The 24,751-nt window shown below is 35.0% G+C and overlaps 3 protein-coding genes across 5 annotated transcripts; 2 read left to right on the top strand and 1 right to left on the bottom strand.

Moving 5' to 3' along the window:
• The first annotated feature begins 138 nt into the window (after positions 1–138).
• LOC122309249 (CDPK-related protein kinase-like) lies at positions 139–7,877 on the top strand. 2 transcript variants are annotated; one of them, XM_043122647.1, is made up of 11 exons: positions 142–936; positions 3,644–3,774; positions 4,053–4,094; positions 4,203–4,311; positions 5,263–5,341; positions 5,430–5,726; positions 5,865–5,977; positions 6,344–6,451; positions 6,547–6,609; positions 6,724–6,891; positions 7,422–7,877. In XM_043122647.1, the coding sequence occupies exons 1-11, from the start codon at positions 388–390 to the stop codon at positions 7,560–7,562; spliced, it is 1,800 nt and encodes a 599-aa protein (XP_042978581.1). In that variant the 5' UTR covers positions 142–387; the 3' UTR covers positions 7,563–7,877. The 2 variants fall into 2 exon arrangements, with proteins under 2 accessions (XP_042978582.1, XP_042978581.1); XM_043122648.1 differs by lacking the exon at positions 7,422–7,877 and having other exon boundaries at positions 139–936; positions 6,744–6,891.
• A 1,366-nt stretch (positions 7,878–9,243) lies between these two features.
• Positions 9,244–11,190, bottom strand: LOC122309250 (protein ALP1-like). The gene has a single exon (XM_043122649.1). The coding sequence runs from the start codon at positions 10,938–10,940 to the stop codon at positions 9,555–9,557; it is 1,386 nt and encodes a 461-aa protein (XP_042978583.1). The 5' UTR covers positions 10,941–11,190; the 3' UTR covers positions 9,244–9,554.
• A 6,996-nt stretch (positions 11,191–18,186) lies between these two features.
• LOC122311041 (zinc finger protein ZOP1) lies at positions 18,187–22,772 on the top strand. 2 transcript variants are annotated; one of them, XM_043125390.1, is made up of 6 exons: positions 18,187–18,447; positions 19,081–19,281; positions 19,493–19,580; positions 21,142–21,237; positions 21,342–21,732; positions 22,535–22,772. In XM_043125390.1, the coding sequence occupies exons 1-5, from the start codon at positions 18,439–18,441 to the stop codon at positions 21,704–21,706; spliced, it is 759 nt and encodes a 252-aa protein (XP_042981324.1). In that variant the 5' UTR covers positions 18,187–18,438; the 3' UTR covers positions 21,707–21,732; positions 22,535–22,772. The 2 variants fall into 2 exon arrangements, with proteins under 2 accessions (XP_042981324.1, XP_042981323.1); XM_043125389.1 differs by having other exon boundaries at positions 18,189–18,447; positions 19,493–19,589.
• Positions 22,773–24,751: the final 1,979 nt, after the last annotated feature.

The following is a 24,751-nucleotide window of genomic DNA, read 5'->3' as shown; positions in this document are numbered from 1 at the left end:
AGTCTTTGATTTTATAATCCATTGCAACGATGAATGCAGTCTGCAGGGATTGGGTCAGCGCCCACACACAAGTTCACAGCTTTTACAAAAGTAGATAAATAAAAATTGAAACATTGATCAATTTTGTCACATTCGATATAAACTTGAATACTAAGAATATGGTCGAGGACTAGAGATGAAGGAAGAAAAGAATTTCACGTGCAAGACACGTACCCAGTGAGATCGTACAGATCACTGGCTCTGCTCTTTCACCAAATCCCACAAAGACCCCTCTCTCTCTCTCGCTCTCACTCAAAATCAAAACAAAACAGAAAGAACCACCGTCACAATGCACTAACCGAAGCGGAAAAAAAAAAAAAAAAAAACCAGCTTTGAATAACACCATCCATGGGCACCTGCACTTCCAAACCACCCAAGCCCAATCCCTACGCTTCCAGGGACGACTCTACTGAACTTGACCCCCATTTCCAGCCTCACAAATCACCTCTACCACCGCCATCCCCCGCCCCTCTCCCTGGAACCGACGTCCTTGCCGGTAAACTATCTCGCTTCTTCCCCTTCTACAGCCCCAGTCCCAGCCCTAGCCCCGCTCACTTCCTCAAGAAATCCCCTGGCCCCAAGAGCGCCAGCTCCACTCCAGGGCGGTTCTTCAGGCTGCCGTTTCCGCCTCCGTCTCCGGCTAAACACATAAAGGCGTTGCTTTTGCGGCGTGAGGGTAAGAAGACCAAGGCATCTGCTGCTATACCGGAAGAGGAGGAAGAGGATGAGGAGGTGGAGTTGGATAAGAGGTTTGGGTTCTCCAAGGAGTTGACGAGTCGGTTGGAGGTTGGAGAGGAGGTGGGACGAGGGCATTTTGGGTATACTTGCTCCGCTAGGTTCAAGAAGGGCGAGCTCAAGGGCCAACGGGTTGCTGTCAAGGTCATCCCAAAAGCCAAGGTATTCGCTTGTCTATAGTTCTTTCTTTCTCAATCTCTCTGTATCTCTTGCATGTTCGATTCTTTGCTATCTTTGTTATGTTCTCGTGCTCTGGAAATGGTGGTTCTTTTATTCTTTTTTTTTTTTTTTTAATGAAAGTGAGGTTCATGTGATTCATTTTTTCAGCATAGGATTACATTTGCTGGCTCTCTCTCATTTGCTTATGTTTTCTTGGCGCTGAACCATTTGCTTGTGTGCACTAATGGAAGCTGAGTCTTCTGGCTTCTTGTTGTGTGTTATTGGATTTTTCCGGTTTATTTATTTAATTGTGGGTATTATTTTTATTTATAATACAGTAGTCTGAAGACATTAGTTTGAATGTGTTATGGAATTGAGGGCGATGTTTGGAGTATCCGTTCAAAGAATTTACCTTTTTGGAAAATCCTTGCAGAGGAGTGAGAATATTAGGCATAATCATTATTGTCTAGGACTCCATTTATTTTAAACTTCGAGTATGAGACACATAAAGTGACCAACTTGTTTGTTCATTTGCTTTTTTGGTCAATGATAAGAATCGATCGGTTGGCCCACCAGTGACCATACCACCTCCAGTGGTTTGTTGCTTAGCGGACCTGATTAGGATGTTATATATTTTTATGTTTAAATCACAATTCGGCCTCAAGAGTGCATTTTGAATGACCAGGCTGTATGTTTGGCAAGCTGAAAAAAGCGAATATTGTATGATCGGGAACGAAACTATAATTTAAATTTCTTTTTTCCTTTTTCGGTGACTTCTTCATATGGGTGATTAGTCCATGTGTAAGATGTGACGGTTCCTACTAAAGGATCAAGATATCAGGTAGGTGTAAAAGGTTACGGTCTCTAATGGGACCTTAAGAAGGGCCTACGATTAAGCTAAATCATACACACTGTATGTCGACCAATGTCCCACGTCTGGCCCAATACTTACAGCCACCATAAACTGGCCAAAGCTGGCATCCGGGTCAGACACATGAACTGGACTAAAAATGTAGTTCCGCTCATAATCGTCAGTTAGCACCTGGATCTCTTTGTGGGTGACTTCAACCTCCTCTGAAAGGATAGGAACATTTTTTGTGGAATCCCAAATTGCGTGTGATCTGATTTATATGAAACGTGTGGTAGTTACAAATAATTGCATATATTATTATCCGATCATGGAGTTAACCAAAACTAAAGAACAAAAGCTTTATATCAAGGGAGAATATCAGTCATCTTACCCATTTCCAGACGGAGGAATCGAAGATGTGAACATCTCATTAGAATCAGGCGATATGCTTCTGCTTCTTTTTTTTTTTTTTTATGACTTATCTTTAATAGACATATATATGTCTTTTACGGCTTTCCTTCGATGCACCTGATTGCAAAGGATTCAGATTTACATAATGAGTTTTTGGATTCTTAGTAGCTATATAAATCCGGGCTAATTACTAAGTTGGTCCATGTGGTTTGTTTTAAATCAAATTGCTCTCTATGCTTTTCAATTGAATTTTTTACTCTCTGGTTGTAAGATTGATCAAAATGATTTCTCTACCAAAATTCCGATGGTAAATCTTAGACATGCTGATGTGGCACGCTACTCATAAGAAACCTTATAAAATAATGTTTATTAACAAACCAAACTCTAAATTTCTTAAAATAAAAAAAAAATAACAAAAATAAGAAGATGGGGCCCTCCTAGGTGGGTTTCGTTGACCACTCATTGGGTGGCACAAATCAAACTACCCAAGGTTGGCCGTTGTTGGTGGCCCTTGTGAATTACTCCTTGGGTGGCCTACATCAAGCTGCCCAACCGATGATCAACTTCGATCACTCCGCTTCGTGGGTGGCTGGGAAGCGGGTGGGGATATCCTCCCCTTTCCACTCCACTGCCAAGACCAAGGAGCTGTCGCGCGGCCACCCCTTTATTTTTTGTTTTATTTTACATCTTTTTTTTTAATTATTTAATTATTTATTTTTGTTAGTATAAGATTTCTAATTTTTTTGCTTCTAAGTTTTCTTTCATATTTTTAATTTGTATGTATATATTTTTTATTTTGAAAAACAGATTTTTTTCACCAATAAATAATATTTTTTACTAATAAAAGTTCTTTTAAAGTAGAAAATCTGGCGAGTCAATGTAAAAATGAAATATGGAGCAAATGTAATCTTTACATTGACAATTAGTTCATTCAGTGATGAGGCATTTGCTTGGTAGTAGAGAGCAACCTTTCTGTTAGCATGATGGGGTTGGAGCTCTCATGAAAATAGTTTAACTCTTGTGACAAAACTTTCTCCATAAGAGGACCGCCCTTGACACTATCGGTGTTCCTAGCACCTCATGATCTCTTATAAGTGCTCAATCATATATATTGAAAGTGAAAGAAGAGATGCATGATCTTGTTGGCTGGAACAGGATGACCTTGTAGTCGAATACCGGACAAGAATAAAGTCCTGCTTGAGTAAGACTAGAAGGAATTGAAGATGTCATGCACTTGAAGCTGTAAATATGTTAAGGAGTGCTCATAACCTTTAGGGCTGCTTGGGTTCTTTAGACCAAGCTTAGCTTGCAAGATTTTGTTGTGATATGTTTTTTCCCCTCATTTTACTAAATCACTGGACTTTTTGAAGTTCATGGATAACTGGATACTTGAAATCTTTTTCATATTTTATCTCTCCCTTATGGGTTATTCATAATCCTTATTGCCAGATGACGACAGCAATTGCGATTGAGGATGTGAGAAGGGAGGTGAAAATATTGCAAGCCTTGACAGGACATAACAATCTAGTACAGTTCTATGACGCTTTTGAAGACCACGATAATGTCTACATAGTAATGGAGTAAGCATGAAACATCATTCACTGCCTTTTGACATTGGATCTTGTTTGTTGCTGCTCATATAACAATAACTGATTGACATGAATATTGACTTTATGTTTCTTGACTTTTCATGAGAGCTCTTATTTGCCATTTATTTACCATTGATGCAAGGATACAGTCTTTGTCATTTTGGTTGTCTAAGTATGATTTACAGTACATAGTTTCTTTCACCTCATGGAATTTAATTACTATTTGACGTCTCACCATATGGGGTTTAATTATGAGTTTGACTGTTCAGGTTATGTGAAGGAGGGGAACTTCTAGACAGAATACTTTCAAGGTAGTCATCTGTTTATTTCTTTATTTTCATAGATGTGTCCTCTGGACCTTTCAAATGTGAAAATGTGCTTCAGTGTGGCCTTGACTAGATGTTGTATTACTTTTGTAGGGGTGGGAAATACTCAGAAGATGATGCAAAGGCTGTCATTGTGCAGATACTGAATGTGGTTGCATTTTGTCATCTTCAGGGTGTGGTGCATCGAGATCTCAAACCAGAGGTGGAACACTTTTTTTTTTTTTGTCCTTATCATGAAATTATATCATGATATGTCTACTGGAAGGTTGCATTTATTAAGAATGGCTGTGTAGGGAATGCAAGTGCTAAAAGAGTTACCAATTTGAGAATTTCCTAGTTTAGAGTTGGCATGATGAAGAGACTGTTTCAATATTTCTCGTGCTGGACCAGATAACTTCACTGTCAATTATTTCTCTGTTTGATTTTAGCTTAGTCAAGATTGGTTGTGCACTAACCTTTTGCCAAATATATTGACTTCCAGACAGCATGCTTGTGATACCAAACTAAGATAACTAAAAACCAGTCCCTCAATGTTCAGCTGACTGGGTTTGGGATTTTGAAAAAGTTCCTGCATACCTATGAAAAAAAAAGAGAAAAAAAGAAGAAAAAGTCTCTACATGAGTTGGACTATTCAAATTGTTTTTGCTGCACCTTTTGTGCAACTTGCGTCATATAATTAGGCTGATTTCATACTTCAGTAGCATAACTAACCCCTTACTGTCTCCTTCCCATCTCTTTCCCGATCCATTTATAAACAGTTGAGAGGCCACAGGCTTTGTGATTTGGTAGTCAAAGTTGGCCTCAGATATATAATAAAAAGTCAGATATAAGTTGAAACTTTGTTATTTTTAATCTTTTCCTAATTGTGATTGTGCAACACCGTGGCAATAAATACTTGCTAAATAATGTAATTTTGGACCTACCTAAGAAACTTCTGGCTCCCTCCCCTATCAATCGTAAAAAGTTTAAACTGCCTGTTTTACTCATGTGGCTTGATCAATGTGACATTCTGTTTCATACACGTACTCTCTCCACTCTGATGAATAACTGGATCCGGGTCGATAAACTTTGCTGCTTCTTTTTTTTTTCTTTTTTTTTTTCCCTATTACTTGTATTTATATTGCAATTGAACTGTGGCTTCTTCCTGGATCAGAACTTTTTGTATACTTCTAAAGATGAGAACTCAAAGTTGAAAGCCATAGACTTTGGCTTATCAGATTTTGTCAAGCCAGGTTTGTCAATTCAGGAGTTCATATTTGCTACCTATCTCCTGGAATTTGAGAATTTTAATCGAGTTCTAACGCTTATGGTGGCTTTCAGATGAGCGGCTTAATGACATTGTGGGAAGTGCATATTATGTCGCCCCTGAAGTTCTACATAGGTCTTATAGTACAGAGGCTGATGTATGGAGTGTAGGAGTAATTGCTTATATTCTTTTATGTGGTAGTCGCCCATTTTGGGCTAGGACTGAATCTGGAATTTTTCGGGCGGTCTTGAAAGCTGATCCAAGTTTTGATGAAGCACCTTGGCCTTCTTTGTCTACCGAGGCAAAGGATTTTGTCAAGCGCCTGTTAAATAAAGACTCAAGAAAACGAATGACAGCTGCTCAGGCGCTAAGTGAGTTTCTAGATTCCTCTAAAATTATTGGGCTTTCTGTTTTTTTTTTTTTTGGCTAATTATTGGAGTTTCTACATTTTGGCATCATCCTCCTGGCAATAATCTACCATGTTTCTTTCTTTCTATTCTTGTGTGCAGGTCATCCATGGATCCGAAATTATAATGATGTAAAAGTTCCTCTCGATACACTGATATTTAGACTCATGAAGGCTTATATACGGTCATCATCCTTGCGTAAGGCTGCTTTAAGGGTGTGTATGTTTACACTTGATGAGAAAAATAAAAAAATTTCTCCAAGTCAATCCCATGCATCCTAATATTTCTGACCTTCAAGTAAATTGATTGAATTAGTGATTCATCCTTTTCAAATAGATGGACTTTTGTTTCTATGAGCCCTATAATTCTCAAACTTGAATTTTTTTTTCTTATATTTTATTCAATAATACTAGCAATAAAATGCTTAACTGTTGTTTCTTTCTCGGTAAACTATAGATAACCTATAATACAATAAAACATGGAACATGGTATTCTCTAATACAATAAAACATGTTTCATATGTGAAATTCTGAATTTTTATTGTACATCTTTTAACAATTACTATTCCATCTGATATGCAGGCCTTGTCTAAGACACTGACCGTAGACGAAGTCTTTTATCTAAAGGAGCAATTTGCTCTATTATTACCGAACAAAAATAGCTGCATAACCTTGGAGAGTATCAGGACGGTCAGTACCCCCCCCCCCCCCCCCCCCCCCCTTTTCTCTCTGAGGTTGAATATCTAGATGGTTAAAAGTGTTTGTGATTCAACTGTTCTGGACAGGCTTTGATGAAAAATGCAACGGACGCAATGAAGGAGTCTCATATCCCTGATTTTCTTGCTTCGGTAATGATGCATTTTCTAATTGTTGGTGTAGATGCTCCATTATTTTTATATGATTATAGGCTTGTTATAGCTTATATAAGCTCCCTACTTTTTTCAATTTTTATGCCATGACAGCTGAATGTACTTCAATACAGAAGAATGGATTTTGAGGAGTTTTGTGCAGCTGCATTAAGTGTGCATCAGCTGGAGGCACTTGATAGGTGGGAACAGCATGCCCGTAGTGCATATGAACTTTTTGAGAAGGACGGGAACAGGCCTATTGTCATTGAAGAACTTGCTTCGGTAAGCTGGATTTTTTTTTTTTTTTGGACAAGTAAGAAAATTTTTGTTAATATGAAAATAGGCATAGCCCAAGTACACAAGTAGTATACAGGAGATTGCACCTAATTAGGAACTAGAGATAGTCTGACAGATACCATAAATTCATGAAAACTATTAGTCAGGATTTTTATAAGGAAATTTACTTTAATGTTACATTTCAGTTTTTGCCAAGTTAAGAATTATATGGATTAGCGAAAGAAACAGGGAAATTCACAATCCTTAGAATTCTGGAGTGTTGATTTCTTAACTTGAAATGATATGGTACTTGTGAAAAAATGAACAAATATGGTTCTTAAAATGACAACTTAATTCAAATGATCCAACTGCGTGTTGTAACAATGCCACTGATCTCATAAAGCTTTCTAGTTGGTTAATCCCGGAAAGATTGATGGCCTGTCAAGATAATAGAAAGATTAAACGATTTGTTTATTTTCACTTTGACTGCAAAAGTTTGTGAAGCTTCAAAGATGAAACTATGACCGCTGTTTCAGGAGCTTGGACTTGGTCCTTCTATTCCTGTTCATGCTGTTCTTAATGACTGGATAAGGCATACTGATGGGAAGTTGAGCTTTCTCGGGTTTGTGAAATTGCTGCATGGTGTATCCAACCGAACCCTTACTAAAGCACAGTGAAAGGCACGAATGCCATCATCTTTAAGAAGTTGTGTTGTTCTCCATGCTTTTCAGCCAAACAAATTGCATGAGAGTTGGCATACATGCTGCAGCTGTTGAGAAAACTCACATCGGCACAGATTGAATGAGCCTTCACTCATGCCAATGCTTTGAGAGGGATCGAACTGTGTCTAAACTGCAGGCGTATTATTGATTAATTAGAGCCATGAGAGTATTCGGGTGTAAAGATGTAGTTAGTTTGCCCAAACAGGCAACAATATTGTGGTCAAACTTTCTTATCGATGCTTTATACATGTTTCATTTATCACGTCCCTACACATTTGCTCCCCGATTTGCCTCCCAAACACAATATCTTTCTTTTCCACTCCATGTTTATCCACACGAGCAATAAATAAAACTTAATCAGTAATCACTTGGTTGAAGGGGAAATCACTTAATCAGTAATTCTATATGCATGCAAAATAAAAGTTGTGCATTAAACTAATGATCAAGCATCTATACTTGCAGTCCAATGCTACCGTGATATAAGAAGTTGAATAAGCCGTAAATGTAGACTGTAGATACACGTGCATGGAATAATCCATTGGTGACTAGAAGGAAAGTGCGGGGGAAACGGGGTTGCTTGAAAGATGGGATGGTTTTATCTGTATTTTATCTTATCTCAGATCCAAACATCACTCAAAATATAAAAATTTTTAATTTCAAATATTCACTTTTTCTTCTAATCAATACAATTTTTACAAACTTATAAACACAATATAAAAAAATTAATTCAACTTTTTCAAATTTTAAAATAAAAATTATATTAAAAAATTATATTATAATACTATTTTAATTTTATAATATTTTAATTTGACTTTTTTACTCATTTTTCAAAATTTCATAAAATATCATAACTCAAACTATTTCACAATTATTTACAAATTATTTCAATACTACTCACGGATTTATCATCTCATTCCCCAAGCATCCCCTTAAGGACTCATTTGGTTACACCGATGAGATGAAAAATCTAGAAATAATAATAAGATAATTTGTAAATAGTAGTGAAATGAATTGAGTTAAGATTTTTATGAAATTTTGAGAAATGAAAAAGAAAAATTGAATGAAAAAAATGATAAAATTAAAAGAGGGTTAGAATTTTTTTTATTTGAATTGTTTTTTGTCTTATTGAAAAATTTAAAAAAATTATAATGATTAGATAAAAATGTTAAATATTTTAAATTGAAAAGTATTTGTATTTGTGATATTTAGACATTGAGATGAGATGAGAGCATTTTGCAATCCAAATAGGTATTAGGCTTATTATGATTTCACAAATCTTTCAAACTATCTCATCACATCTTATCTCAAAATCCAAACATCACAAATACAAATACTTTTCAATTTCAAATTTTCAACATTTTTATCTAATCATTACTTAACCATTATAATTTTTCCAAACTTCCAAACAAAACACATAAACCAATTCAACCTTTTCAAATATCAAAATAAAAATTATATTAAAAAATTATATTCTAACAATATTTTAATTTTATAATATTTTTATACAAACTTTTTCTTTTCTCAAATTTCAAAACTCCATAAAAGATCTTGACTCAAATCCTTTTACTAATATTGACAAATAATTTTACTACTATTTATAGATGATCCCATATCATCTGCCTATCCAAAGGAGACGTAAAATCATAATGACCATAAGATTGCAATATAATAAATCAACCGTTCCTACATATGATATGATGGTTGTGCGGTGGCACATTCTAATTCAGTTTCAGTAGTCTCCAGTGTTCAGATTTCATTACCAAATCAGTCTATCCCATCTAGTAGAATGGAGCCAAAATCTACTTCTAATGCACACTAAAAAGGTCAAAGGGCAACAAAGAAAACACATAACGTCTTAAACGCATTAGTAGCTGGAGAAAACTACAACGTCGCATAGAGGTGAAGGTGTTCACAGTAAGATCCATTTCTCAAGACCATCTAATCGTCCTATCTTGAAGAAAGTCTTTGGTGCAAGTCATCAGCTAATACCTGCCTCAAGCTCTCTCCATGATAATAAAATGACTTCTCACCGTCGAGAACCCTTGGTGGAGTCCCGCTCTCATCCGGCTCCTTCCAAAGCTCCTCCGGCTCTGGCTCCCTTGCAATCTGACACAAATTATGCAACACACAACAAGCAACAATCGTCTGTGGCGCATGACTGAGTCCTACATTCAAATCTTGGAGGATCTTCCACCTGCCCTTAAGCAGCCCAATTGCCTCAACCACCACGGAACGCCCCTTCATCAGCATTCCATCAAACAAGTTCTGGGCGGGCGCGCCCATTCCGTTTGGCGAGAAGGGTGTTAGCAAAAATGACATCAACGGATAGCTCCAATCCCCAACGATGTAAGGCCGAACATTGTGCCCCCTAACGTTGATAACCTTTTCCCACACAATGTCCCCGGAAGTAAGCCTATTATACAACAGACTATCCCTAAAATGCGTGGCGTCATCGGTCGCACCGGGCGCCTTGACGCAAACGTCCCAGAAGATTTTCTTGTGGTCAGCCACAACCTGAAGCTGAACTGAGGAGTACCCATATCGGCATTTGTAATTTGCAGCCAGATTAGGATCAATGGGGAGGCTATGGAGCTTGATGGGGCTTCCATCGATGGCTCCACACATATTGGGAAGCGAGGTAAGCTCCTCGAAAGCCTGCGTGGTCTCGATCAACCGCCTACGGCTAACGGGGATTTTGATGAATTCCGGATACAGCTTGGTGGCCAGGAGGCGGGTGACCATGTTGGTGATCTTGGAGATGAGGTAAGGCTCTAGTGAGTAGCGGGAAGCAAGGGTTTTGGCAGAGAAACCATGGGAGAGTCGGGACAGGACCATGGCGACGGCATAATCGGAAGGAAGAGAGAGATTGGAGAGAGCGATGTGGGGCTTGAGCTTGTCAACGACGGTGGTGAAAACCGGGTAGGAGAGCCCGTAGAGGGACCGCCACTGGGCGTCGCGGAGAGGGGCCTCGAGGGACCAGATGTGTTCGGTGGAGAGAGCGCGAAAGGCCGAAACGGAGAAATCGGCGGCCGAGGCGGAGGCGTTGGAGGATTGAGGGGGAACAGGACGAGGGGAAGAAGGGGTGGTTTTGGGGCGAGAGGAGGCAAGGAAGGAGAGGACGGAGGCGATGGTGAAGAAGAGGAGAGGGGCGGCGGAGGAGGAGGAGGAGAGGAGGCAGGTAGGGGAGCCAGAGGAGGTGGGGGAGGTTGCGGTGCCGGTGGCGGAGGAAGTGGTGGTGGAGGAGGAGGAAGAGGAGAGGAAGGAAGTGGTGGGGTCGAGGGAATTTTGGAGGTGGAGTAGGTTCGACAGCATCAGCAAGAACGAGTGATCCATTCTCTCTCTATTCTCTATTGGAAATTGGAATTCCTCCTCTGGATGGCTCAGAGAGAGAGAGAGAGAGAGAGAAGTCCAAAATCAAAAATTAGGGCATCGATTCAGTTCGGATCGAATCGAGCTGTGCGCTAGTGGGAGACTGTGAGTGCGAGAAATTTTCTTTCTTTTTCCTTTTTTCTTTTGAAGGAGAGAATGGAAAATAGAGGAGCGGTGGGCATAGAAAGCAAATGCTTTTTGTTGTTTATTAGTCCTTGTTTTAATTTCAACTCAATTTTGATTTGAGTTCGAATCTATATAGATTCTACAGACGCGAGAATTAGATATTAGTAATGCTATATTGAAAAATAGTAAAATTTATTATTAAAAAATTAATTTTTTTTGTTATAAATTTATTTGTATGACTATCTTTAACTATCAATTAAGACCAATCTTTAGTCATTAATTAATACCATTGAGCCATCAATTAAGACTTTCAAATAAGCTTTTTAATATAATTATTTACAATCCCCAAGGTGAGTAGTAAAGATTATATTTCTTATTATTATTTGATAAAATTTTATGTTTATTCACATAGTTTATATACAAGTTCTATTTATTTTTTATACTTGCTAAGAATTATTAATGATAAGATTTATTTTAGAATAGAAATTGAGCATCTCTGAAGAATTGTTCTAAACTAATAATTTTATTTAGTATCTCATATTAAGATTCATTTTGGAATAGAAATTGAACATCCCTGAATGATCGCTTGTTGCCCAGATGACTAACATAAGAGGGGGTGAATTGAGTTGTATTTAAAAAAATAACAATTATAAATTAAATATACAATATAAAATATAAACAAAATACGAAATAACAATAAATATAAAGAGGAATGGTAAAAAAGAAGCAAATTCAGTATCTTAACGAGGTTCGGCCCCAACTCCTACATCCTCGCCTCAAGCTACCCCTTAAAAATCCTCAAATTCACTTTTCAACTTCCTTCAGGTGGAGATAAAAACCTATTACACTTTTAAACAACATCGCTACAAAGGATCCATGTAGAATACCCTCTACACTTGCAATCACCTTACACGTAGTGATTCAACTATTCCCAGTATATAACACTTTCTACACGCACAAGGATTATACACACATTTTTACTGATACAAAAGTTGATAGTGGGTAGGTTATCAGAAAACATTCTTCAATGAGAGAAATAAGAACAATACAACGCAACTATATGTCTCTAAAAATAAATAAGGATTAACACTCAATACTTAGAGAAGAAAGAATAAAAGCTTTGAACGAATGTTGTAAGCTCTTGATGTTGTAAATGTGAAACTCTCAAATAATCTATTTATAGGTATATGAGATTTCATATTTAAATTTAAAAAGATTCACGTGTCAAAGACAACACCATTCACTTTTTCAAAAAATTCAAATAAAAGATTATTCTTTTTTAGTTGTCAAATACAACATCATTCATTTTTCAAAAAATTCAAATCTAATCTTTTACTTTTGGCATATGATAAAAGGAGCACACTTTACTTTTCAAATATTTCAAATCTAATATTTTTGCTTTTTGTATATGACAAAAGGAGCACACTTTAGTTTTCAAATTTTTCAAATCTAATATTTTTATTTTTTGCATATGACAAAAAGAGCACACTTTACTTTTCAAATTTTTTAAACAAAAACATCTACATTTTGTATAAGTTAAAAAAAGTATCAATCACTTTTTAAAATATTCAAATAAAACATGCACATATATCAATCATCTTTAATATTTTCAAAGTTCAAACTTTTAATCATGTAATACACATGTGAAAGATGACAATCAATCATTTTTCAAAATTTTCAAATTTAATTTTCAAAATATTCATACACATATTGAAAATGTATTTTAATACTTTATGATAAAATATTAATTTTGAGCCTTAATCCTAATTTCAAATTTTTAAGAAATTTACAACATTACTCTATGACTTTAATGTGAATTTGTTCCCTTCTTGCTCATGTTTGGTTCCTTGATGTGCTTAACTCTATTGTGTAGACAACTTGAATTTGAAACTCCTTTATTATTTGAATTCATTTGTTATCATCAAAATTTATGTGTAGATATATAATTATACGAAATTGGAAATATTGGGTTCAACATCAATCTAAATCAATAATTTTATTGAGTATCTCATAATAAAATATCTATTGATTCTGTGAAATAGTTTAAATGAGTGATACATGTACTAAAAGCTCATTATGATTAATGCACCTGAAGTTGTATAACTGAAATTGTGTAGAGAAAAGCCACTAAAGAATATATGTTTAAAATGAATGCCTTAAATATGTTCTTGAAGTAGCAATATCGAGTGTAAAAGTTCACAATATATTCTAAATTATATTCTAAATTTATATCTGATCTTCTAGTGGCTAAGCAAAATAATAAGATTTTGTTAATAAATCATTAGTTACGTCCTATTAGTTCCACATCATTTCCTGAAGTGAATGGTATTGGATTGATATAATTCTTAGAAGAGAATGGTGCATTTTTTCAAAGACACCAAGAGCATAGATGTGATAATGAATATTTTTAAAATACTTCTATGATTTCGAGCCAAAAGCTCATATTAGAAAAATTACCAACTTTCTTTTTGAAATGATATTATACAACTATTGAATCAAATATTATGATGCATCAAAAGTAATATGATTCAAAATATTTGTGTTTTTCATCATTAACTTGATCATCTGAAATCAATTAAGATAAGTCGAATAATTTTTATATGGACGTCTATAAAAGAACCAGAAGATTCTTTTACTATAAAGTCTTCCCACCATAAGTGGAAAGAAAAATTTGCTTGAAGCAAATAAAATGAAATAATTCGATGTTATCTTAATTATCATAGGTGAACTGGAAGTTCAGATGATAATTAATTTATGGATGCAATAAGATAAAAATGTCTCATATTCTAACTGCTAAAATTTCAGAGAGGATTGAAGTCCTCGTAGGACAATTAAAAAATTTAGCAATATAATTAATATAAGACATGTCTAAAAGTATGAGAGACATATTGATACAAATGATAAAGTATCCCGAAAGAGAAAAGCACAAAGGAAAGAAATTGGTGCTCCTGATGAGGCCGTACCTACAAAACAAGCAATAAGATCCATCCAAACATTCTGAACAAAATTTTCTTATAATAAAAATTTCTAAAGAGTATAATCATCTTGAAGAGTACCTCCTGAAGAGGTTTTTCATGAAATGTCTTCCATTGAAAATGGACAAATACCTTAAAATAATGAGATCTCGATACATTTTATGAGTATTGAATACATTTTGGATAGAAATACAACCGTTGTCGACAACGTATTTTCATATAAGATGACACTTAACATTACTAGAAGTAATGAAGAAAGTGAGTTAAGAACCGTCGAAAAATACCGACGTAAAAATATTGGCCAAAATAAAAAAAAAAAAAAAACAATTCCTGCAGAATTGATATCACTAATAAAATGTGATATATATGGACTTGTAATCCAAACACCTAAAAATGTGATGCTTATTGAATATCAGTGGGTATTTATATAAAGGAAATGAAAATGTGATAAATAAATCATGAGTCTGTTCCTCGTAAAAATGATATTGATATGCTTTTGAAGTGGTTGAAATTATATTGAAGTTTTTATTAGCTTGATAGTTACTGATAGTTTGTATATGCATGATTAACTGCATATTTATATGAATCACTAGATATGAAATGCATGAAGCATATAGTTCTGAAGTACTTATTAAATCAAGTTTCAAAAATCCTTATATGATCTAATACAATCTAAACGCATGTGGAACAAGTTATTTTTCATATATTTTTAGTATTTATATTAGCTTTTATTACAGTTTATATAGATGATTTAAATACCATTGAGGTTCCAGAAGAGCTCATGAAAACTGCACATATTTGAAATATAAATCAGAAACTCTTTCGGTTTTGAGGGGTAGATGAATGAAATTATCAGTTCTGAAATATCATCTCCTAAATGCAATTAGTATTTCAGATTCATATTACGGTTTTGTAAGAAATGTACATTATTAAAAGAGAAATAAAATGGAGCACACAGAACATCTACCAGAAGATAGAAACATAATATGAATATTTATGAAATATTATTTTATTATCTTGAAACAAAATTATAGAAATTTGAGGCTCTTCGCCTCATTCTTTAAACGATCTTACTTTTCAAAAATTTGCATTGCATTCCTATTTGAAAGAATAGGCAATCGAAAAGAAGAGTCAAGCAAATATTTTAAATTCCTATTTTCTTATTTTATTGTTCCTATTTTCATGTTGAACTTTAGAAAAAGTCGATGAAAGATAGAAATTTTCTTATTGAGTTTGTCAACCTCACAAGTTTTGGATTGTAGTCACTGAGAAAATGCGGCAATAGTTGATGAGTATCAAATAATGAGACTCACAAGCTCGTATATAGCATCATTATCTGACTTATTAGTCAGATCATTATTGTATTGCATTATAGCACCTACGGTAGAAGCAGAAACAACTGGTGAACGAGGCATAGAATACCTCATATATTGGTTACGAGAATATTGCTAAGCCATTGCAAAATAAGAATGCAGAAAGAGATTATAGAGTAAAAATGCAGACTAATTACATAAAAGTAAAGAAGAAGAGATGCAAATGAAAATGAGCTGAATATTTTTTTTATAGAGAAAATTATGAAAGAAAAACAAACTTATATATATTGATAGCGGATACGCTAAACACAGATATCCTACGGTTATTTATTAGACCGTGAAATTAAAAGCAGCTTGTCCCTACTTTATTTGAAGTTGGACTTTTTCAGATATCCACGGCGAGATTAAATGCAGCTTGTCTTTATTCTCTAAGTATTTAGACTTCTTCAAATATCCGTTGCTACTGATCCTGAAGATTACGAGCATATTGTTTTAGTACCTTATTCTTCCCCTTCAGTTTCTTGTTCTCACGACTCTTCGCAGAGAGCTTATAATGCAATCAAGATATTCTAACACAATTAAGATATTTGATTATTGAGTTGGTTGACCTCATTCACTTTAACTAATAACCTCTGAGGCATGGTCGTAACAGATGCATAATATTGAACACTAAGAAATCTGAATTCTAAAACGACATCAGAATAACTCATTCTAGAAAAATGAATCTCTGCTCCTATCATAAGAGCAACATACTCAGGTGAGTAAAAGGAATGACAAAGCATCTCTATTATTTCATAGCGTCTCTCGTGAAGCATCTCTCTACAAAGGACAAGAGATGTAGCATTATAACCCTGTGACGCCTGATAGCTCCAGAAAAACTATAAAATCTTGCGGTGCTTGTTTGGTATAAAAAAGTAGCCATCGTTTTTGTTGAATATGGAGGTTGGCGGCTTAATTTTAATGACTTCTCTAGTAACTATATTATTAACAAGAATACTAGAAGAGCACAACTTCAGAAGAGTAGTGAATTTAATGTTAAAAAGATCTTGAATCAATATGATGAATTTATTTACCAAAACATTACCAACTGCATTATTTAAAGAGTTGGTACACAATATTGAGATGAATCAAAGCAAAGACCTTTCATTGTGAAGTCTTGAAACACTTTTATATGGACAAAGCTTATTCCTTGAATACTCCAATGGTTGTCCAATCATTTAATGAGCAGAAAGATTCATTTCGTCTTTGTGAAGATGATGAAGAAATTATTGGTTTTGAAGTATCTTATCTCAATGTAATTGAAGCCCTAATGTATCTTGCAAATTACATTCAGTCTGATATTGCATTTTCAGTTAATATACTTGCAATATATAGTTCCGCACCAACTCAAAAACATTAAAATGGTATTAAACATGTTATTTGTGACTTTTGAGGTACGATTAATATGTGATTATTTTATTAACATAGATCAAATCCACAATTAGTTAGATATGCAGATGTAAGTTATCTTTTAGATCCATACAGAGAGATCATTGCAATTCATGAGGAGAAATGTGAAATTAATGTTAAGCAGATACGGTCAAATGATAATCTGGTAGATTTATTCACTAAAACATTACCAACTGCAACATTTAAGAAGATTGTGCAAAATATTGGAATGCGGAGACTTGAAGACCTATTATCATGCGCTTTTCAGTGGGAGTAATATCTTAAAAACGTGTGCTGATTGTACTCTTTTTTCCTTCGTTAAGGTTTTATCCCACTGGATTTTTCTTTACAAGGTTTTAATGAGGCATATTCTTTATGTATGGTCATCTAAAGATGGAGTGTTATAAACATATTTGTATAATCATCTTTAGCCATCAATTAAGACTAATATTTAGCCATTAATTAAGACCATTGAGCTATCAATTAAGACCTATCTTTAGCCATCAATTAATACCTATATTTAGCCATCAATTAAAACTTAAGGTATACATACTCCTTTGTACTCCTATATATATATATATATGTAATATTTACTTGTATATGATCAAGTTTTTACATTGAATAATAACTATTTCTCTTGCAATATCCTCTTTCTCTTGCAATATCATTTTTCTTTTAATTTCATAACATTTTTCATATAATTATGTATTTATTATTTTTTAAAATAAAATCATGATATATTATTATCATCATATTAAAATATAAAAATCATCTCTAATTGCTCTACTTATCCTAATAAAAAAAAGGTTATTTATTCTTTTAGCTAGAGTCGATCAATCAATTATTACACTCTTTGCCAAAGGTATATGACCAAAATGGCATAATTCCAAGTCTTCAAAATGGTCGGCTTGAGTTCAAAACCCTCTTACCAAATGTTAAAAGAATGGAAAAAAAAACTATTACACTCTTTAAGTTATGTCCTATTACAAAAAAAAATTAAATTAAATTTAAAATTAAAAAAATAGCATAGTAAAAATTCCAAAACCTAATAATCTTTATGATTATATAGAAGATAAAAAAAATGTTATTTTTTATTTTAAACTTTGTCATCTACGAGTTTAAATAATTAAATATAACTATTACTTAAATTAAAATTACTAAAAATAGGACATATTAATAAATAGATATAAATAAAAATTATAAAATAAAAAATAATATTTAAACACCCATATCCAAACTGGAATAGGCCCAAGTCATGTGTTTGAGTTCGGCCTTTATCAAAAGAGATGGGCCCTGATGGTCTAGAACAGCCCAAGTTTTGCGTTTGACGGTGACGTGATAATAAAAACGAGTTTTTCTTAAAAAAGAAGCAGGTTCACCTAGTCCTCGTGTCGGAATCGAAAGAGGTCGATCAGGATGGTTTAGATTCTTACGAGCCATCCTTGCATGAGTGACTGCTGAGAGTATTTTTTCAAATTTCGGGAGGAATTGATTCGGGCTGGCCACACCAAGAGGTGAATTGTGAACGAGGCCGGGCAGGCAAGTGTTTAGCCCTAATTAGGGTTCAAAGGTAGATTCCCAATTATCTGCTATCAGCTTCTGCAACTCTGATTTGCAGCGATGACTGAGGTATCATCTACCTCAACCCTTTTTATGAAACCAACTATTCATTCTGACCAATTCAGAGCGAAGAGTTCATCTTTATTTTTGTTGTATTTGCTTGCATCCGTTTTAGTTTATATGTATCTTTCTTAAGTATTAATTGTACCTTGTTTCGCTTGTAATGCAATTCTATAACATTAGTCGGGATACCAAATTGTGCAGTTTTCGCCTGAGGTCGAGGTTACGAGTATGAAGTTAGCTGCTTTTAAATAATAATAATAATAAAATGGCATCAAAGGTGGTTCTTTTCAACAATACTAACTTGTTTTGTATGTATTCACCTACGAAAAAAGTTCCTTTAGTTGGCAAGTTTGTTTTTTTTTTTTTTTCGATTTGTTTTAAATTCAGCTTCGATGTATTTTCCAGGTTTCTTTTCTTTTTCTTTTTCTTTTTTCCCGGTCATTGATGTTAGAATTCTTCTCTGTGTGCGTGTTTTTTTTTTTTTTTCACTTTTTTTCTTTTTATTTGTTATATATTTCTGCTCATCTGATTAAGGCTCGAGCTTTAAGTTTTTGCATAAGAGTACTGGGCTGCTACTAACATTTCAATCTTATCGTCGATTATGTTTTAAAATTTTTTGCCTTTTATCTTCTATTCCAGTACTGGGTTAGCCAGGGCAACAAATGGTGCGATTTCTGCAAAATCTTTATAGCAAACAATCCATCTAGCATTAGAAATCATGAGCTCGGTCAACGTCACAAGGATAGTGTTGCCAAGAGGCTTGACACTATGCGAAAAGAGGGTGCTGCCAAGGAAAAGCAACAAAAGGAAGCCGTCCGTGCCCTTGAGCAGATTGAAGCAGTGAGTATTAAGAACATTAACTGCTTTTATTTATTAGTAAAGCTACATATGGACATCATCTCTCTTGATATGTAGCTTTACTTATCAAAAAAGTAAAGCTACATACGGACATCATCTCTCTTGATATGATGGTGGTTAATTGTTTGTTCATTGAGATAATTCACATGCAGCATTCTTTCCAATGGTTTTACTTTTATCTTGAATCCTGCAGAAAGCAAAACGGAGCTATCAGAAGGATATAGCGAATCTTCAAGAAGCCAGAGATTCTCATGCCCAAGCATTAAATTCTCAAGAAGAAGGTGAAGAGAGTAAGTACGGCAATTTGCAACTTCTTGTAGTGTTGGAATTTTAAATCAAATATAGCTTAAACTTTTTGCATATAATGATGTGATTACTCCTCGACGATAGGGAATTGACTCAATTAGGACCCAGGAGAACCCTGCCTCTACGATGCCATCAGCAATCTGATCTGCTTTCTTTAAGTGAAGGATCTGGTTTTTTTGAGTCATTACCTGTCAGTTGTTGGGTCCTGAATATATTTTAGTCGGGCATAGTCGCATAGATTAAGGCTTCGTTTGGGTAGTGGAGTGTTACCATTCATTATTTTATCATTATAGTTTACCTACTTTTCACTACTATTTACTATTATTAAATATTTTATCATTACTTTTTTACTACTATTCACAGAATATTTGAGATCACCTCACTACCCAAATGCAATCCAAATGACCCAAGCTACCCACCGGTTTCCCAACTACTTGTGCTTGACTCACAATGATGCTTAGGCAAGCAGGTATGGTGTTAGACCAGACAAGATCAGGCTAGTGTAATTTGCTTGATTGTTCAACAAGCAAGCATGAGAAGCACTAGTTTCATCCTGGGTAGGATTCTGGATAGTTGATGCATACTTCTTGCAGTTGAAATGGCAATGTTGTCGTCTATAGTACAGTTAACCATAGAAAGTACTTCAAAAGAGATTCATAAAGACGATTCATTATCAAGTCGTAAGATACTGAACAGTTCTGTATAACTAATTTGTACTTGATTTTACCAGCTCTACATTCTATGACAAAATTTGAGAAATTGAGAAACGACAAGCAAAAGGTGTTAACAAGTTCATTTTGACTGGCAAGCTAGCTCCGAGTTTGATTTGACAAGGGGTCAATGTTTGGCATGGTTCTAAAGTGAACAGGCTGAGCTAGAACAGCCTATTCCTGATCTTGACTCACAGTTGATGGGTATATTGAGTTTTTCTTTTCATGGGAAGGTTAGCAACTATAGGTATTGTTAGGCAGAGAAAACATCCAACCTGTTATGTCTTTGAATGAATATGATTATTTTAGTGGTTCATGAATATTTTGTTTTTTTGAATAATAATACCCTTACACCTCTTTTACTACTGCTTTACTACCCAACTGTTTTTTCTTTCTTTTGTTTTTTGAATCTAGATTAAAAATCTTAGAACATGAGCTTCTTGCATAATCTAGAAGAAAAAAATTCAATTAACTAACATAATCATGTAAATTAATTCAAAATAAATTCAATTTTATAAAAATTGACTCGGAGCTTTGTAAAAAAAGAAGGTCAAGTTTTGTAAAAAGAAGGTCAAGTTTTGTAAAAAAATTGAATTTACTTTTAATTAAATTACATGGTTAGTTGATTGAATTTATTTTTTTCTAGATTATGCAAGAAGGTCATGTTCCAGAATTTTTAATCCAAATTCAAATAGCAAAAGAAAAAAAATAACTGGGTAGTAAAGCAGTAATAAAGGAGGTATAAGGGTATCATTACCTTTTTTTTTTATATTTTTTTTAATTTTGTGGCACTGTTTTTAACTGATATAGCTGTGTATGATGACAGAATGGGAGCATGACAGCGCTTCAGGCTATTATTACAACCAAAGCAATGGTTTTTACTATGACCCAAACTCAGGATTTTACTATTCTGATGCAATAGGTAGGAGACATACAATTGGATTCTTTAGGTTTATGTTCTTTTCTTCTACGAGAAGTATCTATTTAACATATTAATGGTATATTTACGAAGAGAGAATGTAACAGGCAAGTGGGTGACACAGGAAGAGGCATACGCCACACCACAGTTTTCTTCATATTCTAAACATAGAGAACCCACTATGAAACGGCCATTGTCTGCTTCAGAGTTAGGATCAGTCACAGAAAGTAAAGGTGCTGCTAAAGTTCAAAATAGGCCATCGCCTGGACCTGTTGTTTCCGCTTCCTTAAATCCCATGAGATCTGTTAAAGGTGCTCCATCATCACTTGCTGTTGGCAAGAGGAAGAGGCAAGACGGGAAGCCAAAGGTTCTATCCAAAGAAGAAGCAACTGCACTTAAAGCAAGGGAGGCTGCAAAGAAGAGAGTTGAAGAGAGAGAGAAACCTTTGCTGGGCCTCTACAAGGCTCTTTGATTTGAACACCGAAGAATGTTTCTCAGGTTGAGACAATTTGTAGGCTTTCTGATTTTCCTTTTCAATCATATTCTTATCTCCATTTGACTTTAGCATATAGTTGACATGCTACCCTATACGGTAGATAAAGAACCAGAATGTTTGCATCCATCTACATCTTTCCCTCCCAGTCATGCTTCATATGATTGCCAGGATTATGCACTTCGCAATCATGTGTCAGGATTATGCGTTCTCATAGTGCATCGTGGGTATTATCATATCATCTGGCTAGTCTGAATTAGAAAGCTGTGATTGGTTAGTATTCTCGTACTGCTTTAGCCGTTATTGTCTTAACTATTTGATACAAATACTGTGGAGGCAAGAATAGGATTAACAGATGGAAGTATAGTAAAAATGGAGAACTTCACTGCCCACTAATTAAGGGAAAGTTGTGCCAATAGAACTCCCCCAAGACATGGTTAAGATGGGGACAGATTTTATACTGTAAAGTGCATATGCGTTTTGTGCCGCCCATGGCATATTGCTAGATTCAGTTGTGTAACTTTGTTTCACAATTTCAAGAATCCAAGTTCACAGATACTTTTAACGATGATGAAATACATCAGTGAAATGGCATTGCTGGGATTTCCGTGGCGATCACTTTGGTGGTTTTTAATGGGATACATAAATCTTTCCTCAGCCTGAAAGTTGGGGGATTATGTAACAAAATGCAAACCCATAATTATTTTTGGGAAATTAATTTGTAGAAATTTCCCCGCGACTCATTTCTCTGGTTCATAATCAAACCATATTCGACTTCAGCTGATATGTTCTGCTTTCTGTTTGCAGGTTCATGAAGATTATTTGAGTAGGCCAGCTACAAAGGAAGATGCATGTTCAACCCACATTGTTTTCCATCCCAAGAAAAAGGTGGTCCGAAATGTCAACTTCTGATCTGGTTTCTCTCATCCTAACTCTCTTATTAATGAAAACTTATTTTTATATTGCTGAAGTTCGGGGAATGAAGAAACCGTATGTGATTGTGGTAGCTTTGGTAATGGATATGTTTTAACAGTTGGCTGTCAAATGATTGGGGTCCAGGATGTACACCTACCTTTTTTTTTTTTTTTTTTTTTTTTTTTTTTTTTTTTAAGCAAGTATATTATAGCTATATTAAACAGCTATAGAATACAGTAGTCAATAGGCTGAGAGGCTCTAATATTCAACCCAAATCAGCAAATACAACATGAAAAGAAGAAGTGGGCATATGGGGTCAAAACCCCGTCCCATTGCCCATAAGGGGATGCTGCTTAAAGTGATTTTGATACAGTTCAATAAATGGATTGTAGTACTACGATTGAAATTCGCAGTGAAATAATTTGTGCTATATTTTGCTAGTCTGGATTGGCTGCAAGAGACTTCTCTACCTCTTTTCCACGATTATTAGTTAGGGGAAGCGATAAAATAGGTAAAAAGCAAACATGAGAGTTGTTGAATTGCCGAAGGATGATGGTTAGGGATTGAGGCAACGCATGAGGGACACGCACCACGTTATGAATGTGGAAGTTGGTCGAATCTAAAGGATTCGAGGTTGTTGACCCCAGAAATGCTGCATGTGGTGGCAGCAGGAGCTTCCTATTGCGGTAGTGCATAGATCTCACATGTGCTTTGATCCTAGCATGTGGCTCAAGCGACACTTCATTTGGCAAAATTCTTCGGCCGTCTGAGGGATTGGCGGATGGGGAATCCTGCAGTGGGGTGCATGGTAGTTGTTGGGCTTTGGTAAGCAGCAGATCGATATTTCTCCTTGCTTTTTATGGAAAACGAGAAAAAAATATTGAAAAAATAAAGCTGCACATTGTCTAGATTATCCAAATAGGAGGAGGGAGGGAAGAGTCGAAGCTCCAACCCCTTTTGGGCAGAGAAGACTGGATGTTTTTTAGGTAAGTTTTGGCTAGGGAGAGTGAAACATTGGGGAGAGCAAGCAACATCCAGGATGTACACTTTTGATTAAAATAACTTCATATCAATCACGTTTTCTTTTTCTTTTTCCTTGGGTGTTTCCTGAGTGTCTCCCAACCTAACTTCGACAATTGCTATCGTAATTCAAAAGAAAGAACTTATGAGCTGACATGAGTTTTCAGATACATTTTACTTGTTAAAAAAATGAGTTTTTCTTTCAATGTGTATTGTTTACGTCAGTTTTTGTGGTTTTTTTTTTATCATATTTTTGGACTTATGATTATGTCCAATATAAAATTTAAAGAAAATTATAAATTTTTTTTTATTTAAGTAATACCATTATATTGAAAGCTTATAAACAAGCAAAGGAATATCATTAACGAAATGATAATCATACTATCTTTTTCTCTATCCCTAAATTGAGTTTGATTAACGCCCCTCACTGAGCATTTTGAGGAGCTAGTCATCGTAGATTTTATAGGCTATTGAGTCATTGTATAACTGCTACTAAATAAGAGCTATGCATATGGCATCTTATCTATGGAAAATTAATGGATTGATCCAGCATATCCATTTTTAGATATAGAAATGTTGATGCGATTAAGAAAAAAAAAAAGTTGTGAAAACATGTCTATGCAATTAAGCAATTTACCTTGGAAGTTATAAAAATAGATTTTAAACCAATAAAAGTCGTGGGTATTAAATAACTCAATATAATCTTTCATCGTCATCAAACAGGAAATTTGAGTATTACTTGTGGAGCATGGAAGTTCTAGCATTATCTATATTTAAATGGATGAGTTTTAGGACCAACTTGATATATAATAAGACGGATTTTGGGACCATCTCATTCTTGTAGGTGGGGGAGGGGGGAATTCAGACCAGAATATCGCACACAGCCTAACGTGGAAATTGGTGGGAGTGGGTACTGCAATCGCAGCGGCAGGTGCATCTTTAGTCCCCTTGCAATTGGAGGGACCATTTTTGGGTCAATCGATTGACTTGTGAGGTCAGAGATTTCGGCCTACCACACAAAATAGTTGAAGAAGAAGAATGCATTACTATTATTTAAAGAAAAATGAGAGAATGACCTCCACGAGCTAT

This window comes from Carya illinoinensis, chromosome 5 (assembly GCF_018687715.1).
Source record: "Carya illinoinensis cultivar Pawnee chromosome 5, C.illinoinensisPawnee_v1, whole genome shotgun sequence".
Lineage (NCBI taxonomy): Eukaryota > Viridiplantae > Streptophyta > Magnoliopsida > Fagales > Juglandaceae > Carya > Carya illinoinensis.
The sequence above is the reverse complement of the archived record's forward strand: the minus strand, read 5'-3'. Positions and strand labels throughout refer to the sequence as shown.

What these genes read in the sequence shown, in the direction of transcription:
- LOC122309249 (XM_043122647.1), top strand. Translation starts at nt 388, where the DNA reads ATGGGCACCTGCACTTCCAAACCACCCAAGCCCAATCCCTACGCTTCC. An exon ending in CTAGACAGAATACTTTCAAG is followed by an intron (nt 4,095 to 4,202) that starts GTAGTCATCTGT and finishes TTACTTTTGTAG; the next exon opens with GGGTGGGAAATACTCAGAAG. An exon ending in ATCAGATTTTGTCAAGCCAG is followed by an intron (nt 5,342 to 5,429) that starts GTTTGTCAATTC and finishes GGTGGCTTTCAG; the next exon opens with ATGAGCGGCTTAATGACATT.
- LOC122309250 (XM_043122649.1), bottom strand. Translation starts at nt 10,940, where the DNA reads ATGGATCACTCGTTCTTGCTGATGCTGTCGAACCTACTCCACCTCCAA.
- LOC122311041 (XM_043125389.1), top strand. An exon ending in TCAAGAAGAAGGTGAAGAGA is followed by an intron (nt 19,590 to 21,141) that starts GTAAGTACGGCA and finishes GTATGATGACAG; the next exon opens with AATGGGAGCATGACAGCGCT. An exon ending in TTACTATTCTGATGCAATAG is followed by an intron (nt 21,238 to 21,341) that starts GTAGGAGACATA and finishes AGAATGTAACAG; the next exon opens with GCAAGTGGGTGACACAGGAA.